The sequence below is a fragment of the Xenopus tropicalis genome, chromosome 3 (assembly GCF_000004195.4).
Source record: "Xenopus tropicalis strain Nigerian chromosome 3, UCB_Xtro_10.0, whole genome shotgun sequence".
Taxonomy (NCBI): Eukaryota; Metazoa; Chordata; class Amphibia; order Anura; family Pipidae; genus Xenopus; species Xenopus tropicalis.
In genome coordinates, this window is record NC_030679.2 from 109,449,622 (window position 1) to 109,466,935 (window position 17,314).

At 40.6% G+C, this 17,314-nt stretch overlaps 1 protein-coding gene across 5 annotated transcripts in view; it reads right to left on the minus strand.

Moving 5' to 3' along the window:
- Positions 1–5,941: 5,941 nt before the first annotated feature.
- Positions 5,942–17,314, minus strand: part of rhcg (Rh family C glycoprotein) — a 37,812-nt gene continuing 26,439 nt past the window's right edge. For 4 of the 5 annotated variants that reach the window (XM_012958791.3, XM_031897802.1, XM_031897804.1 and 1 more), the window contains 3 exons: positions 16,735–16,859; positions 16,344–16,417; positions 5,942–8,087 (listed from right to left, as the gene is read on the minus strand). In XM_012958791.3, the coding sequence (XP_012814245.1) occupies positions 7,980–8,087; positions 16,344–16,417; positions 16,735–16,859 (307 nt within the window). In that variant the 3' untranslated portion in view covers positions 5,942–7,979. 5 annotated transcript variants of the gene reach the window in all.

The window sequence follows — 17,314 nt, forward strand, 5'->3', positions numbered from 1 at the left end:
CACTTTCATTTTTGCTGCTACTGTTTCTAATTTATTTAAAAAAAAAACCTCAAAAAAATGCACCCAGATGATCATGAACCATGGATAGGAACATGTTCAAACATATCATGAGCTTATCTGGCTAGTAGTACCAGTTTGAGGCATTTTATGCAGGATATCGTGTATAAACACTCTGTATGTAGGAGACAGCTGAAGATAGCAGGTGTGTACCACACACTCACATAACTGCCTGCTCGCTCTATGGATTTATTGCTCACTGTCACTGACTGGGTTTGCCCCATACTGATGATAAGAATGGCCTAAGTCTCTGAATCACATGCTCTGCCATAGGACAATAGATGCTGTTAGTGGGATGCTGGAAGCTTCAGCTCAATAATAGCTGGAGGACCACAGGCTTAACACCCCTGAGTTATATACAAAGGATATGTACCAACAGTTAAACAATATATATCTTTTCAGCATGTATGTGCAGTAAGGGCCCCTTTATTTTTGAATAATCTTTCTTTTATTAATTTTTGTATAGGGGAAGGGGTACAGAAAGAAAGATTATATCATAAGAATCATAAGATCTTGAGAATATACATCTGTATTGTAAAGGTTTAGGAAGCCTTTAGTTTTGAGAGCTCAGGACAAACGCATTTTTCCCCCTCACCCTAAAACCTTTTGGAGCAAACTCAACAACTTTCTCCTTAAGAAATTTTATTACATACACTGCGCACTGTCGCAAACAATAAAATTTGCAAACGTTCTTCTGCTGTCGGAAGTGGTCACTAAACAGTTTCCATGTTCGCAAAGCCCATATTAAAGTCACGCAAAGGCAAATTTGTTTGCACAGATGGATACATTTTCACATTGCGGATAATTTTTCTATTGCCGACTTTTTTTACATTCCCCCCATAATATGTTATAGAATGTCCTATAGTTGATAACTTTTCAACTTGCCTTCATTTTTTTTATATATATTTTTTAAATTATTTGTCTTCTTCCTCTGCCTGTTTTCAGCTCTTAGATGGAGATCATTGACTACAATGTTATTGTTATTGTTATTTTTTATTATAATTATTATTGTATCTTTTCTAGCCCTTCCTATTCTATATCTTCTGGTCTCCCATTGAAACCACTGTCTGGTTGTTTGGGTAAATAAATCCTTAGCAACCAGACAGCTGTGAAATTCCAAACTGGAGAGCTGCTGAACAAAAAGCTAAATAACTCCAAAACTACAATAAATAAAAAATGAAAACCAACTGCAATTAGTCTTCAAATATTAATATCTACATCATACCATAAGTTAATTTAATGGGGAGCCACCCCAAACTACAGGGCCAAAGACCACCCACACTAGAAACTTCCCAAGGTATTCCTCTTAGTGATGAGTTCGGGCGAGTTTGGGCCAGCTCAGCACCTCTTTAGTGGGTCGTAGTTGAACCCACTCACCCATAATGTTATTGTTCAGTGAAGTGCCTGGCGAATGCCTGCTGTCTGCTTATTTATATACTCGCACCTGATTGCCCCGCCCCCTCTAGTAACCAGGGCCATATTTATATATTGGAGGGCGGCCCTCGGGTGCCTATATATTAGTTTTTACATTTTTAAAAAAATATAACATATGCTCCTGTTGCAAATAGAAAAGGCTGCTAGTTTGGGGCAAGTGATAATAATGGGGGATTTTAATTACCCTGATATTGACTGGGGCAATAGTACTGCCAGGACAGTAAATGGGAACAAGTTTATAAACTTGCTGCATGACAACTTTATGTCACAAGTTGTTGAGAAGCCAACCAGGAACCATGCTATACTGGATCTAGTGTTCTCTAATGACCCAGAACGTATAGCAAATGTGCAAGTGGTTGAACCCCTGGGTAATAGTGACCATAATGTTATTTCATTTGATGTTTGGTGCAGGAAACAAATTTACATGGGGCCAACAAAGACACTGAATTTTAGGAAGGGAAATTTTAGCTCCTTAAGGGCAGCGCTTCAGGGCATAGATTGGGGCATTATGTTTTCTGATAAAAACACAGAGCAGAAATGGTTGTCATTTAAAATGATATTAAATCATTACTGTTCTCAATTCATTCCATTAATAAGAAAAAGTAGAAGTGTTAGGAATCACCCCATGTGGCTTAACTCTGAGGTAAAGAAGTTAATAGGGAAAAAAAGGAAAACTCTTAAGAAATATAAGTCAGAGGGGACAGTAGCTGCGTTTAATGATTATAAACACTATAACAAGTGTTGTAAAACAGCAATCCGGAAGGCAAAGATAGAAAATGAGGAGCGCATCGCGGTCGAGGCCAAGACTAACCCCAAAAAGTTTTTAGAGTATATTAATAGCAAAAAGATGCAGGTTGAGGGTGTGGCCCCATTGAGTTATAATAACAATATGGTTACAGCGGATACAGAAAAGGCAGATGTGCTTAACCAGTTCTTTTCTTCTGTGTATACAGTAGAGGAGCCAGTGGGCCAAGTCCCACCCAATAGCTGCACTGTTGCCTCAGCTCCAACTACACAGTGGTTGGCACAGGATATGGTGCTTAAAGGGTTACACACGATAAATGTAAACAAGGCACCGGGGCCAGATGGAATACACCCTCGGGTACTGAGAGAGCTAGGGGCAGAATTGCAGTGGCCCTTGTTTCTGATATTCTCAGACTCGCTTTCATCAGGTATGGTACCTAGGGATTGGAAGAAGGCGAATGTCACTCCCATATTTAAAAAGGGAGTAAGATCTCAGCCTGGCAATTATAGGCCTGTAAGTTTGACATCCGTGGTGGGCAAGTTATTTGAAGGCTTGTTAAGGGATCACATTCAAAATTATGTAGTGGAGAATGGCATTATGAGCAGTAATCAGCATGGCTTTATGAAGGACAGGTCATGTCAGACCAATTTAATTGCTTTTTATGATGAGGTAAGTAAGAAGCTGCACAGTGGGGATGCAGTAGATATAATCTATTTGGATTTTGCCAAAGCATTTGATACCGTTCCCCACAAACGACTGCTTTCTAAGCTAAGGTCTATTGGTCTTAGTGAAGTCGTTTGCACATGGATAGAAAACTGGCTACAGGATCGGGTACAGAGGGTGGTTGTTAATGGTTCATTCTTTACTTGGAGTAAGGTTCTCAGTGAGGTCCCTCAGGGTTCTGTACTGGGTCCACTTTTGTTTAATTTGTTCATAAATGACTTAGGGGAGGGTATTATGAGTAATGTATCAGTGTTTGCAGATGACACAAAACTCTGCAGACCAGTCAATTCTATCCAGGATGTGACATCCCTGCAGCAGGATCTTGACCAACTGGCAATCTGGGCAGCTAAGTGGCAGATGAGATTTAATGTGGATAAATGTAAGGTCATGCACCTGGGATGTAAAAATATGCAAGCCCCGTATACCCTTAATGGGACTGCACTAGGCAAATCCCTAATGGAGAAGGACCTTGGAGTCCTTGTAGATAATAAACTTGGCTGTAGCAAGCAATGCCAGGCAGCAGCTGCAAGGGCAAACAAGGTTTTGATCTGTATTAAAAGGGGTATAGATTCACGGGAGGAGGGGGTTATTCTTCCCCTTTACAGAGCGCTGGTAAGGCCCCATCTAGAATATGCTGTTCAGTTTTGGTCTCCAGTGCTCAAACGGGACATTATTGAGTTAGAGAGGGTCCAGAGAAGGGCAACTAAGCTGGTAAAGGGTATGGAAAGTCTCAGTTATGAAGAAAGACTGGCCAACTTGGGTCTGTTTACGCTGGAGAAGAGGCGCTTAAGAGGTGACATGATAACTATGTATACATATATAAAGGGATCATATAATAACCTTTCTAATGTTTTATTTACCAGTAGGTCCTTCCAACGGACACGAGGGCACCCACTTTGTTTAGAAGAAGGGAGGTTCTGTTTAAATATTCGGAAAGGATTTTTTACAGTGAGAGCTGTGAAGTTCTGGAATTCCCTCCCCGAATCAGTCGTGCTGGCTGATACATTATATAGCTTTAAGAAGGGGCTGGATGGATTCTTAGCAAGTGAGGGAATACAGGGTTATGGGAGATAGCTCTTAGTACAAGTTGATCCAGGATCTTGGAGTCAGGAAGGAATTTTTTCCCCTCTGCGGCAAATTAGAGAGGCTTCAGATGGGGTTTTTTGCCTTCCTCTGGATCAACTAGTAGTTAGGCAGGCTATATATAGGCATTATGGTTGAACTTGATGGACGTATGTCTTTTTTCAACCCAACTTACTATGTTACTATGTTACTATGTTGCGCCATAGATTTCCATAGGAAATTGGGAGATGGAGCTGGGGGGTGAGGGGTAGGGGGGGTCAGTTTGCGCTGTGTGCATTGATGTCACTTCTGCTACACAGGTGCGTGTGTAAGGTGGCAACGGACCTAAATACAGTCCTGCTGGTAATGTCAGTGATAGGGGGTTGGACATGGGTATCTATGACAGTGCCACAGATCAGGTATGGTGGGGTTGGGAGCAAATGGGTTAGAGTAGGTTGCACATCACTAACACCTTTCTGTCATCAAATTTAGATGTTGCTGCCACCTAATGACCAAATAGTTGGAGGGCCAAAGAGCAATCCTTGATGTAACTTCTTGTCCCACTCCTGTCTCTCTCTGTCAGGTAGAAACTGGTCCAGTCTTTTCTGTAAAGTACTAGTTCTGTCATTCCAGATTCCTTATTAGCTTTCATATCCCAAAATAGCAACCTGTGCTCTGGTTTGGTGTATTTTTAACTTCTAATAGTGTGCTAGGACTTTGTGTGCCAGGTCTGGAGTAGGCGGCCCTGTCAGACTTCCCACAGGAGGTGCATTAGGACCTGTCTGTCGTTGCCATAAATGTGTGTGACAAGCTTATTTCTCCCTGTGCTCAGGAAAGCCTGCTTATAATTTAGTATGGAACAGATCTGTAACTGTACCTCAATACTCACTTAAAGGAGAACTATACGCTTACCTAACCAACACGTGTATCCTAATAAGATTAAGAATCTTATCAAACTTTTCAGTTGTGTTGCTGAGAATTCCTATGATCATATGAATATAAATGTGTTGAACCTAATGCTACAGTATTGTGCAGCAGGGCTAAGGGTTTAGACACACGGAGCTACTAGTTGCAGCTACTTGTCGTGGCTACTAAAATAGACAATGCTGATCATCTACTGATAATTGTCTTTACGTGTGTTTTAGCAGAGGCAATTCTCAGTGTTTTCTATGGCAAGGGATTTTCTGGTGTTTAGAAGCCATGGAAAAAGTAACTGCTACCAGTAGCTCTGTGTGTTTTCACCCTAAGGGTAGAGAGAGGCCCCCTGGAAAATGCAGAAAGGCTGGAGCCCAACCTGAGGTAAGTCACCAATCCTGTCTCCCATACACTCCATTTTAATCAAATAATTCAGATTTTTAAAACTGATTTCCTTTTTCTCTGTAGTAATCAAACAGTACCTTGTAATTGATCCCAACTAAGATATAAATAATCCTTATTGGATGCAAAACAATCTTATTGGGTTTAATTAATGTTTTATTAATTTTTAGTAGACTTAAGGTATTGAGATCCAAGTTACGGAATGACCCCTTATCCGGAACACCCTTGGTCCCAAGCATTCTGGATAACGGGTCATATACCTGTATCATTATAACAGTTCATGTTTTACTTGGTCATATGACATACAGTGGTAATGTACCCCCTACTGTAACACACTGCCTCGGTCTGTCATAGGAATGCACCATTTATAATATAATATACAGTTTTGGTTCATAGGGAAATGGCCAAACTGCATAATATATAAACATCCCAATACTGAATTGACTTTTTCTAGAAAACCAGTATAAATGTAGTTGGAGTGCTTCCACCACCCAGACAAGTAAATTGCCACGTGTTGTGATGGTAGGTGTTTGTTACAGATCCCCAGCCTGCCCTGGAGACATAGTAATAGATAAACCAGAAAGTCCAGTAGCACACTTATCATTTGCAAAAATCAGTTATCATTTTATTCAGCCAAAATAAACATACGGGTGACATTTCAGGCCTCACTCGGCATTTTTTCAAGCGTTATTATGTTTTCTAGCAAAGACCCAATACCTCTTTACAAAGACAAATTTGCAGCAGTGATAAAGTAATCACATGTGACTGTTATGGAGTATATATGGGGTACAGGCTTTAGCATTTACATGGTTACAGGGGGCTACGAGGTATTTCACTATTATTTACCACCGATCTAGGTAGATAAGCATCTGGAAATAATTTAAATAAAACAGCACAAAGCAATAGAGCAATATTACACATTTATTAAAATTACATCAAAAGTAGTTTGGTGGGGGAAATGCATTTATTTCAATGATGAAAAGGTGACAGCGGATTTTGTACCTTTATATCTCTGTTATTTCTATCACAAAGCAGCAGTTCTGACATGCTTTATGGCTGGGATTATAGCTATCTTCGCACTAAATCTGTCAAAAATCTTATCCGAGACCTTTACTGCAGGAGTGAGCATTTTACAAAATTAATTAGCAAAGCAAATGACATAAGAAAGGTTAGCAAGGCAAAAGAAATGACACCACTTTAAATATTTAAAATATGCAAATGTAGCTCCAGAGCTAATAAGACACACTTAAAAAATGAAATAGAAAAGGCCTTTATTTTCCCAAAGTCCCTAGAAAAGGCCTATATTTTCCCCAAAGTTCCACTGTCCCACTGCAGAACACCATCAAGGAGTGAGATGCTAGAAGTGAAAGTGACGCCAAGATTCAAATAGCTGATTTGTGCTTAAATGTCACTGGCACCTGAAGTCCCCTCTGCCAAAAGCAATCTGGTTCATGTATGGAGAGGAGGATGCCGTTCATATAATGTCTCTGCCTGCAGACAGGGGTGCTAGCGGAGGGTGATGGAGTTTTCCTAAAGCTGTTCTAAGTGCAATATTAAGTGCAATATTGAGAATTTCATTAATAAACATGTATACCTTCTAATTATCCCTGTTTAGGAAGGGTGTAGCTAAAAATGGGTGAGGGTTCTGTGCAAAATGGTGTAGTCTGTGATTAGGAGTGCTCACTGTAGATCAGGGATGATATAATAAGAGGTATGAATGTGTGTGGATATACTGCACTATATGTACTGCTTCAGCCCAAGTACAGCTATGTAGCCCGATCCCTGCGAGAGCAAATAAGAGTTTGAGGATTTAGGTGAAATGGAGGGGCACCTAGTGAATTTTCCAATAAGTGTGACCATTCCAGGTACTACAGTAGGGCCTACCTAGGGAAGACTTGAGATTTTTTTTGACAATTTATCATTTATTTTCAACTTCCTATTGAAAATGTGACGTCAGTGCCAATATATATATATATATATATAATGTATAAATCATACCCTCCTACTCAGGTGCAAACGCAGGAATTCTTGCACGTGGGAGTTCTAACACCATATATTGATAATAATTATGGCTGAGAAAATCACATTCAGTTTCCTTGCTTTTGAGAAGTGCCTTTCAAGCTGTTTTGTCCAGCTTTCTCAATGGAGTGGGTAGATTTTCAGTGCTAACGTGCTATAAGGATTCTAGAGAGTTCTTTGGCAAGATCAGGCCAAAATAAAATGGCACATGCATTAATGGCTCAGGCTCAGCTTGTTATTAAGCAAGGCTGTCAGGGCAATGGAACCCCAACTCCCAACACCCAATGCTATCAAACACCTTGCTGGATGAAAAAGTTCTTAAAGGCAGGTATTATCACATTTTCATTAAGGGATATTGCAAAAAAAAAAAAAAAAAAACAACAACAACAAACAAACAAGTTTTGTTTGATCCCAAAAGATTGTGCACTGCTGAGTAAAGCAGAGTACCTTGGTCAGAAAAAAAAAAAAATATATATATTTGTTTTTTTTTGTTTTTTTTTAACAATAGAGTAAAAAAATGGCTTCTTCAGAACTAAACATTCCAGCGTGTTATTCAGGAAGATAAGGAGACAGAAGATGAGTGCCGCGTTGTGGATATTTTCATACAACTTTGTTAAACAAGTCATTTAAAGGCCACTTCCGTCCTATCTGGTAGTTTAAAATTTTCTGGTAAATGAGTGACATATTGATTGGCAGCCCCAAGGTGTTCCTCCTCATCCTCCTCAGGCAGCTGTAGGGACAAACAAGGAGATTTACTTATTATATATTCATTAGATGTTTGCACAACTCATGCCATGCAGGACACACTTGTCTTGCTTACTAAGCAAATACCCTCTAGACCCACATTTCTGGATGTCTGCTCAGAATGTGCATAAACCGGTTATTATATAAATATCTACATTCTCACCATTAACTAAGGTTACCAGTGAAATCTGGGGACAAGAAGGAGCCTAAGGTGCGCGCAAAGGTTTTAATTGCCACAACCACTTTTGGTCACGCCCACATTGCGTACACCCACTCAACATCACAGCCACACATTTTGATATCAATATATTTTCCTAGAAAAGCTCCAGAATATTTATACATATTACCATACCTAAAACCAAAACTAATTACAGAAGTAAAAAAGCCAGCAGTAAGAGCTGGGTTGGACTGGCTGGCAGGTCACCTGATCCTCGTGGGCCCTGCCAAACAGACCCAATCCCCATCTTATACTATAGGCACTCCCCCTGTCCTCCCATCAATCATGGCTGTATTGGACTGGAGGGTCCAGGGTCCACCGGGGCTGAATAAGAACCAATGATCACAGCTGTGTCAGGCAATGTGTATAGTGCAGATGGCTTATCTGTTTCTGGGGAAATGTCCCCGTTTCCCTATGGAAAATTGACCACTGACAAGAGGAAGGAATGAGTGAACTTCCATCTCCTGATCTTCTCCTTTCCTTCTTCCATGTCCTCCAAACTTTCTGTGCCTGTTTCCATTGCTAAAGCGAAGCTTCTCCTCTCCATTGCACTTTAGCAACAGAAAAGCTGGCGCAGAAAGTTTGGGGGATGTGGAAGTAGGAAAGGAGATCAGGAGATGGAAGTTCACTCCCTCCTTCCTCTTGTCGTGGAATAATGACGATTGACTGGGGGGCAGCTCTGTTGACACAGGGACAGTTTTCAGTGGTCAATTTTCCATAGGGACAGGGAATCTGAAACAGGGTCATTCCCCCTGAAATGGTAACCTTAACATAAACCTAAAGGCTTGTGGCTAGGAACAGTGGCATCGGTGTATTCACAATTTAGCCAATGCCATGTATAGCATCTGAGTATATATGTAGCCAACCTACCCAGACTGTAACATTTTAAGAAGTGGGTCAGTTTCACAGTTTCATTTGTGCAAATTTCTGCAACAGTCTGTACTTAAGGGGCAGATATTTTTAAATATGTGCTTCTAGTAATTATCAAGGGCCATTAAAGGTTTGAGACCTTTACTTACAGTTTCAATAGTATCTTTGCATAAGCAAGGGACTCTAAGCTGTGGGTTGCTCATAGCACTAATCCATCAATTTACATTACTGAATTGTAGGTGAAAGAAAACATTTCACATTCTTCCAGCAGGAAAAAAATAGTAATAGAAATACAATATCATAATATATAAATATAAAATTAAATATTATATTATAATAATATAAATACACTTTGTTTATATACATCATATTTCTGTTGGAAACATTTTAAATGTTTAATCACACAAAATTAGTAAAAATGTAGCAATTTCTTTTTCTCTTAGGATCTACTGCCACCTAGTGACAAATTGTGCTTTATATTTTGACTGGTACACTGCTGCCTTATTTAATGAATAGACTAGGGGGAGGAACCACGTAGGCAGTAATTCCCTCTTAATTACGTTTACCCACACTAGAAAACACCAAGGATAGTGAAGCATTGGTAACTTTATTCCTTCCAGAGACCAAGATGTTAACACAATAACAAATGCCAGTCAATATTTCTGCAGAAATTTCACACAGATGTTATCAGTCATGCATTCAAAAGGTAGTTCATTGTACAAAAACAAATTTTAGCTGATTACTCAAGACCATTTGAAGTGTTCTCTCTCCCATCCTTGCCAGCAGCCTCCATGTCAATCCAGAGAACCTGTCCACACATTTCCCTCTAAAGGTCTGAGCCCAAGACACTTCCTCAGTCTTTTGCAAAATCCCAGAGCCTTCACTACCCTGGTCCTTCACACTGATAACCTACCTGGCGGGGAACCCACTTGGAAGCTACTCCCACTCACTCCTTGGTGAGACCTTTAATGGCTTATACTCACTGGCCTGAACTCTCACACTACTAAGTATGCTATGACACAACTATCCTATGCTGGCTAAACCTGACATACTCTGAGTTGTGGCTATTCCTCACTGGCTTTGTCCAGTAGATGACTATGCCTGGGATGTGAGCAGTTTCTTTTTATACCCTCCTAGCCACACCCTTGTAGAACTTCTTAGGTCTTTCTCTTCTCTCTAGCTCCCTCTGGTGGTCAGGCATTAAAACTTCAATTAAAGCACTTAACTAACTCTACCCTACCCTCTAGTGGCCAAATGCTACCCTAAAATAACTTTGGCACACTTCTTTCACCCCCTTACAAGTGATATTACTCTTTGTCTATATAGTTCCAACACATTCATGCAGAACTTTACAAAGATTATGCATCATTCACATCAGCGCCTGACCCATTGGAGCTTACAATCTAAGGTCCCTATCACATGCGTACATATTACATTTTATCAGGAGCCAATTAACCTGCCTGCATGTTTGTGAAGTTTGGTGTCATTTTTCTTAAAGCAACTTCCGACCTTACACAAGGTCCGAAGCAGTGTAAAATAACAACGTCAAATATGCATTCCTTGCTGCTCCTTCCATTGTGTACCATCTTTAATGTACAAGGAAGGGCCTATAGTGTCATGTTCACATCCCACCCCTCCTGTATGCATTGCTCTCCATTCCAGACAGGTGCAAATGGAGCTGGTGTATTATGGGCATAAAACAGTACTTTACACCTGCAATTTGCACTATTTTAGTAATAGTATATAAACTAGCCTTCACATCTAAGAAACAATTAAAATTACTGTATATACTCGCATATAAGCCTAGTTTTTCAGCACCCAAAATGTGCTGAAAAAGTCACCCTCGGCTTATACTTTAGTCAGGTGCCATGGGTCCTTCCAGACTAGCACCCTCTGTCCTTTGTGTGCAAATTAGGCCCCCCACAACCAGACCCTCCAGTGCTTTGGCCTGCTCTCAAATTCATCTTCATCTACCATCCTCACCTGTCCCATTCTGCACTAGACATTGCACTTTATATTCTATATAAACTATATATAGTTTTGAAGGATTTTAACTCTTTGTGTTTTAGCTTGGTTGCTGATTGAGCTAAGGGGGTAGTACTCTTAAGGTATCATTGTTGATGCCATATTGTTTTTGTTGACCCTCTTCTCCACTTACAGAGCTAGTTTACTGTTTTTCTTTGAAATAAATATTGAAAAACATATACTCCACTGATGCCTCATTTAATGTAATTTTATTGGTATTTATTTTGATTATTGAAACTTAGCAGTAGCTGCTGCATTTCCCACCCTAGGCCCACCTCGAGTCAACAAGTTTTTCCACTTTACCTCGGCTTATATTCGGATCGGCTCATACTCGAGTATATACGGTATGCAAAAATAATAAAACCTATTTGTGAAGAATAAACATCCTCTATAGTTTGCTTGCATATTTATATCAATGATTATTACCCCCTTTAAAATAAAAGTTTAGTAAAATCATACGTGCTTTTATGCTTAGGTGGGCCCTGCCAGCCCCTATCCATGTCTCCATTGTGTTTGATTTACTAGAGCAGAGCCACTGCAATCTCCAGCAGGATCAAGAGAGTTAATAAAACTGGTACACCTTAGAGGGGCATTTAGTTCTGCCTTCTGGCTAATAAAAAGTACACACCTGGCCTTAGCATGACATGAATGTGTTTGGTCATAGGCTGTGGCCAAGAATTTAAAAATTACAGCTTCTGCCAAACCCTGTCTTACAGCTTCATCAAAAACATTATATATTCATTCTAATGAAATAACATACACTCTCACCCGTTAGCGGTGTAGGGTTCCCCAAAATTTGGGTCCCCTAGGATGGTTGCCCCCAGAATAGACCCCAAGGGAGGGTAGTACTTTAGTAGTGGGACACCTTGGGTGGTTGGCACTATAAGGGTTAACAGGGAGTTAGCTTCCCTGCAGTTCCATAGTTAGGCCACAGGGTGCACACAGTATATAAGGCTGTGCAGCCATGTGCCTGCAGGTCTTTCAGCCTGGGACCCCTCTTGGAGAAGAGGTTAACAACAGGTCAGAGTTAGACAGTGAGTAATTGTTATAGACCACTCTAGGAGTGGTAGGTAGGTTATCTAGCTGGGCAGCGTGGCCCCGACAGGAGGTTTTACTGGATTAAGATCCACCAGCACTCATAGCTGGAGTCAGGGAGTAAAGTGCTAAGTGTAGGAGATTTGCCTAATCCAGGGGTATCTAAGTGGAAGTACCGGGGTGAGGTCTGCTGAGGGGGTGTCCGCTTGGCGTGTAGTACCGGGAAGTGCCCTAGAGAGGGGCTTCTGGCGAGAAGTACCGGAGGGAACCCCTAAAGGGAATCATCTGGCGTGTAGTACTGCTAATATCTCGTGGAGAGAGGGTCTCTTAAGGGAGAGGGAGTATACCCTGACTGTAACATTGCTCCTGTGTGTAACCTGCCTGTCTGATACATCTGTGACAATAAATAAGTTCCACTGGTTAAACATCCATCCAGTGTTCTGTCTCTGCATACACGGAGGATCCACACTGCCGGGTAAGCAACTACCCCAGGGAGGGGGCAAGGTACCAGGAGTGCTGGGAGTCCCCATACTGCAGTACAGTATCAAGTTCTCAGGAGGGGAGTTATAGTTCATTCTATCCCTATCCTGGGTGGAGGCACGCCAAAGTATAAAGGAATAGCTGTTCCTAAGCGGGGCTCAGGACTCCTGAAAGCGCCAAGTATAGTGACATATCAGCAGGTAGTGCCACATCTAATCATAAAGTGGGCTACAGCGGGAAAGTGGGAGTCACAGCAGAACAGCTGAAAAGCCTCTGGTTGGACATCCCTGAAGTATATACTTAAATATGTTATACATTCTGATGCTCTTTTTGTCCTACCCTTTAACTGGTCCAACCAGCTTCATCGGGTTATTTGGCCAAAACATTTGATGATCATCATTTACCTACGGTTTCAGTAAATGTTTGCATGTTAACTGTTATGTTCAGTGTTGGTATTTTGTAAATATAACACATTAACACAGAACACAGTAATAATGATTTTGGGTTTGCATAGCTGGATGCATGCTGTCAGGGCTGGGTGATATTGGCTCATAAAAGGCACATTTTCCCTAGCCTTCACCTCAAGGAATCATTTTACCTATACATCATATATACCTATACATCAATAATTCTATGGGCCATCACACTCTGGCCTGAACACATAAGTCAAGAAGTATCAACATGTATCTCTAATTTATACCATTGCTGTGCAGCTTCTGTGGGCACTGCATTCTGCATACATTCCAGCTGCTTGCTATGTCATTAAATTAAGGTACAAGCCCAGAGTTCCAGACATTACAGCCATGGCACAGCTCTGATACATTCAGTTAAACCTAAGGCCCCTTACACAATAGAGTACTGCATATCACACTTATTGAGTGTGGCACTGGACACAACTGCCAATTATACTCAATAGACTGCTGTCATGATAACCAACATTGCTTTGGTGCTCAAGATGCAGAGTGGAAAGTGAATGTGTGTACACATAGGAGTGCGCCTTATGCAGTTGGTCTCCCTTCTTCCTGCTAAGTATATCCCTAGCCCCATTGGTTAATGTCACTTTACAACCGAGAAAGATTGCTGCTACCCCTCCAGTCTCCTAATTTCTAGCCAGAAACCGTTTATCCTTAGACTGGAAAGTTCTCACCCAGACTTTGCAACCTGAGGTGGGCAAAAAGCCATATATCTTATCTTACTATGGGCAAGAAAAGAGGGATAATTTCTGAATACAAGCTCTGCAAAACCGCATAGCCCTATAAGGGACCCAAAATTGAGCAAAGATATAATTTACAAAGATACTTGCATCCATATATGGAACCAATTAAGCCTGATTAGTAGCTGACGCCCATCTAATAACTGGCAGTCTGGACCTGCAGATTGTGTCCAAAGAGGCACCAAGTGAATTAGATGCTAATTCTGTTACTGATGCAGTGTTTATTGCTGTGGAAGTGATGCAATCTCCACACAAATGCGGCAAGAAAAATCTGAGTTGAAACTTGCCAAAAAGGACACTAATTTGCATCAATATTAGTGCATCATGTATGACAGACAATACTTAGCTGACACTTCAAATTACTCTTTATTGTGGGCATAAAAAAAAACATGGTGATCTGCATCCACATTTAGCACTTTGCACTGTATTTGTAAATGAGATCTAAACTTCAGTAGGCAGTGGCCACATTTCAGGTGGCAGGATACAAGTAAATGGGTTTGGATTTGTGATATTTGTGACATTGGTATTTGGGGGAAAAATTTATATGAGGCCCATAACCCTCTACTTACACTCCTGTACTAAACTGATAATGCTATCATGCGTGCAAACCTGTTACTAAGAATTGCTGGTTTAACTTTATGTGACAGTGTATGTTTATAGGCTTGCACCCATGAACTTTTTACACAGGATATCCAATATCATGTTTATATTGGCCTTTATGATAACTGACGCTGACACCTCTATGTTTATTTCTTTTGCTTTATTAGCTGTACAGTTTGCAGTATACCAGCGCCTAGTCTTCCTCTCTCAAGCACGAGATGCTTTTAAAAAAAAAAAAAACACCTAGTAAAATCAATAATGAAAATTCATTTGTCTCTGGAAAGGGGGTAGAGTTACACCAATTATCTACTCATTGTAGATAAGATTTTATCTCTCCTTATAGAGCATTAAAGGGAAAAGTTGTGCCTATTATTGTGCTTCTTTAGGCTAATGCCACACGAGGCGTAGGGCTGAAATTTTCGGCAAGCGGATAAACGCTTGCCGAAAATTCAGCCCTACGCCTGCTACTTGTGCCTGCACCCAAATGAATGGGATACGCTCGGGTGCAGGCACATGTAGCCGATATACGCATGAAAACGCGAGACTTTGCATTCTCACGCATTCTCGTGCGTATATCTGCTACATGTGCCTGCACCCGAGCGTATTCCATTCATTCGGGTGCAGGCACAAGTAGCAGGCGTAGGGCTGATTTTTCGGCAAGCGTTTTTCCGCTTGCCGAAAAAATCAGCCCTACGCCGTGTGTGGCATCAGCCTAACTTAAATCAGGTGCAGGTCATTTCTGGGGCAATATAATTAGAATCTATTTATTGTCATACTGAATATTAATTCTTGTCCTTTAGTTATAAATGTGGTATTATTACTTAGGCACAGTTATTTATTATTATTATTTGTACAGGGTCAGATTGGGCTGGTAGGACACCAGGAAAACACCCAGTTGGCACTGGCCTCTATGGGCCCCACTAACCAGGTCCATTCCCCGTGGCATTTTGAATGCTCCCTTGCCCCTGTAGCCTGATCACAGCCACAAGTTAATGAGTTAAATCTAAAGCAATATGGTACGGTGGCAGGGGAGGGAAGGCTGGTGTATGCCAGAAGTGAGGTGTACGTTGGGAGGGGGGCCCTTGAGGCTGAAGCTCCGACACTGTATTTGTATTATACATGTAAGTTGAGGAAATCATAGCAAAGAATGATATGTGAGCAGGGTCTGTTTTGTGCATTGACTAGGGGTCTTTTTATCTGAACAGTATCAATGCCAATGAGCAGACTGAGCAGTGTATAACCAATGCTGCTTTAAGACATGCCACATGGGGAAGATTGGTCGCCCTGTGATTAATCTTCTCTAGAGGTGGCAACTAATCTCCTCTGAATGCTTTCCTGCTGGTGATTTACATTATTAAAACATATATGTTGCTTCAGCTTTCCAAAAGTTACTTTCCAAAGTCACTCGAAGTTGCCTCGCGAGGAGATTAGTTGTCACCGCAAGAGGAATAGCAGGGTGACTAATTTCCTCACCTCGTCATTAATCTCCTCATTTGACATTGCCCTGAAGAGACTTTGGATATCTTCACACAGCGTCAGCAGTGCCATAGCTGGGGTATTTCCCCCTTTGTGATATTTTTCATGGTGTATTACTAAATATTGGTCAAAATTAGATTTTGAAGTCAGTGGAGCATTCCTTAGCCAAGGCAAACAATATGGCAGGTCCCTCTTGTAAATTTAACCAAACAGTAAATCACAGCTGAGCAATAATATATCTACTCCCATTTTCTAAGAAAGTAAGGTTCTTCAAACAATTAAATGTCTCATTCCCTTTAACATACTGCCCTCTATAAAGATCTTACCTCCCAATAGACTTCATCATCAAAGCAGTTCTCATCTGAAGGGTCTCCCCAAATTGGCAGTTTTAGAATGCAACCTATAAAAAGATACATTCTTTTAGCCCAGAACCCTTGAAGAGGTCAGATTGTCAGTAAAATACATAGCCAGCCAAAATGATCTTGAGCTGACTGCTTATACCAGGGTCCTAATGTAACCTCTCTGGACCCCACACCAACAAAATATGTCATTATTTAATTCAAATATCATAGATGGTTGTAGTAAAAATATTAAAAATAGTAGCCCTGAAATACTGTTGTATAAATTTTTTTCATTCCACGATAGAAGGAATAGGCTGTGCTAGTTACCTATCAGTAAGCTTCCAGTAACATACAAAGAAGAGATCATAATTCATACCTACAACAGTGCCTCCTACAAGCCCAAATGCAAGTGAGACACAGAGGCCAGCTGCTTGATATCCTCCTTGCATGCTGGGAGTTCTGGTAGCATAATCACCTTCAAATCTAAACATTTTTTTCAGTCTATGAAATAAAAATATGAAAGAATTTTATATCAAAATATTGCAGTTTAATTAAGATTTACTACTTTATGGGTTGTTTTATAATACACATACAGTATAAAACGTGCCTGTGCAATTCAGTATTTTTGTAACTTATATGTACTGTAACACCAAGATAACCAAGTTTTTGGACCATACCACTCAACATCCCTAAATTCCTCATCCTCCATGACAATGCCCAGCGGCACCTACATATATTCCAGATTCCCCTGACACATGACCCACTTTTTTTTCACGTCAACAAGCTAGAGCTTTCTGTGTAAATGCTTACAACTGGGACTATATATATATGACAATAAGAACCATTCATCGGTTTGGTTGATAACTGAATAGAATTTAAAAAAAAGTCACAGTGAACCAGTTCTGTTTTTAAAGGTACTAGCAGGTTTGATTATCGTTGAGAATGCTTAAATATTG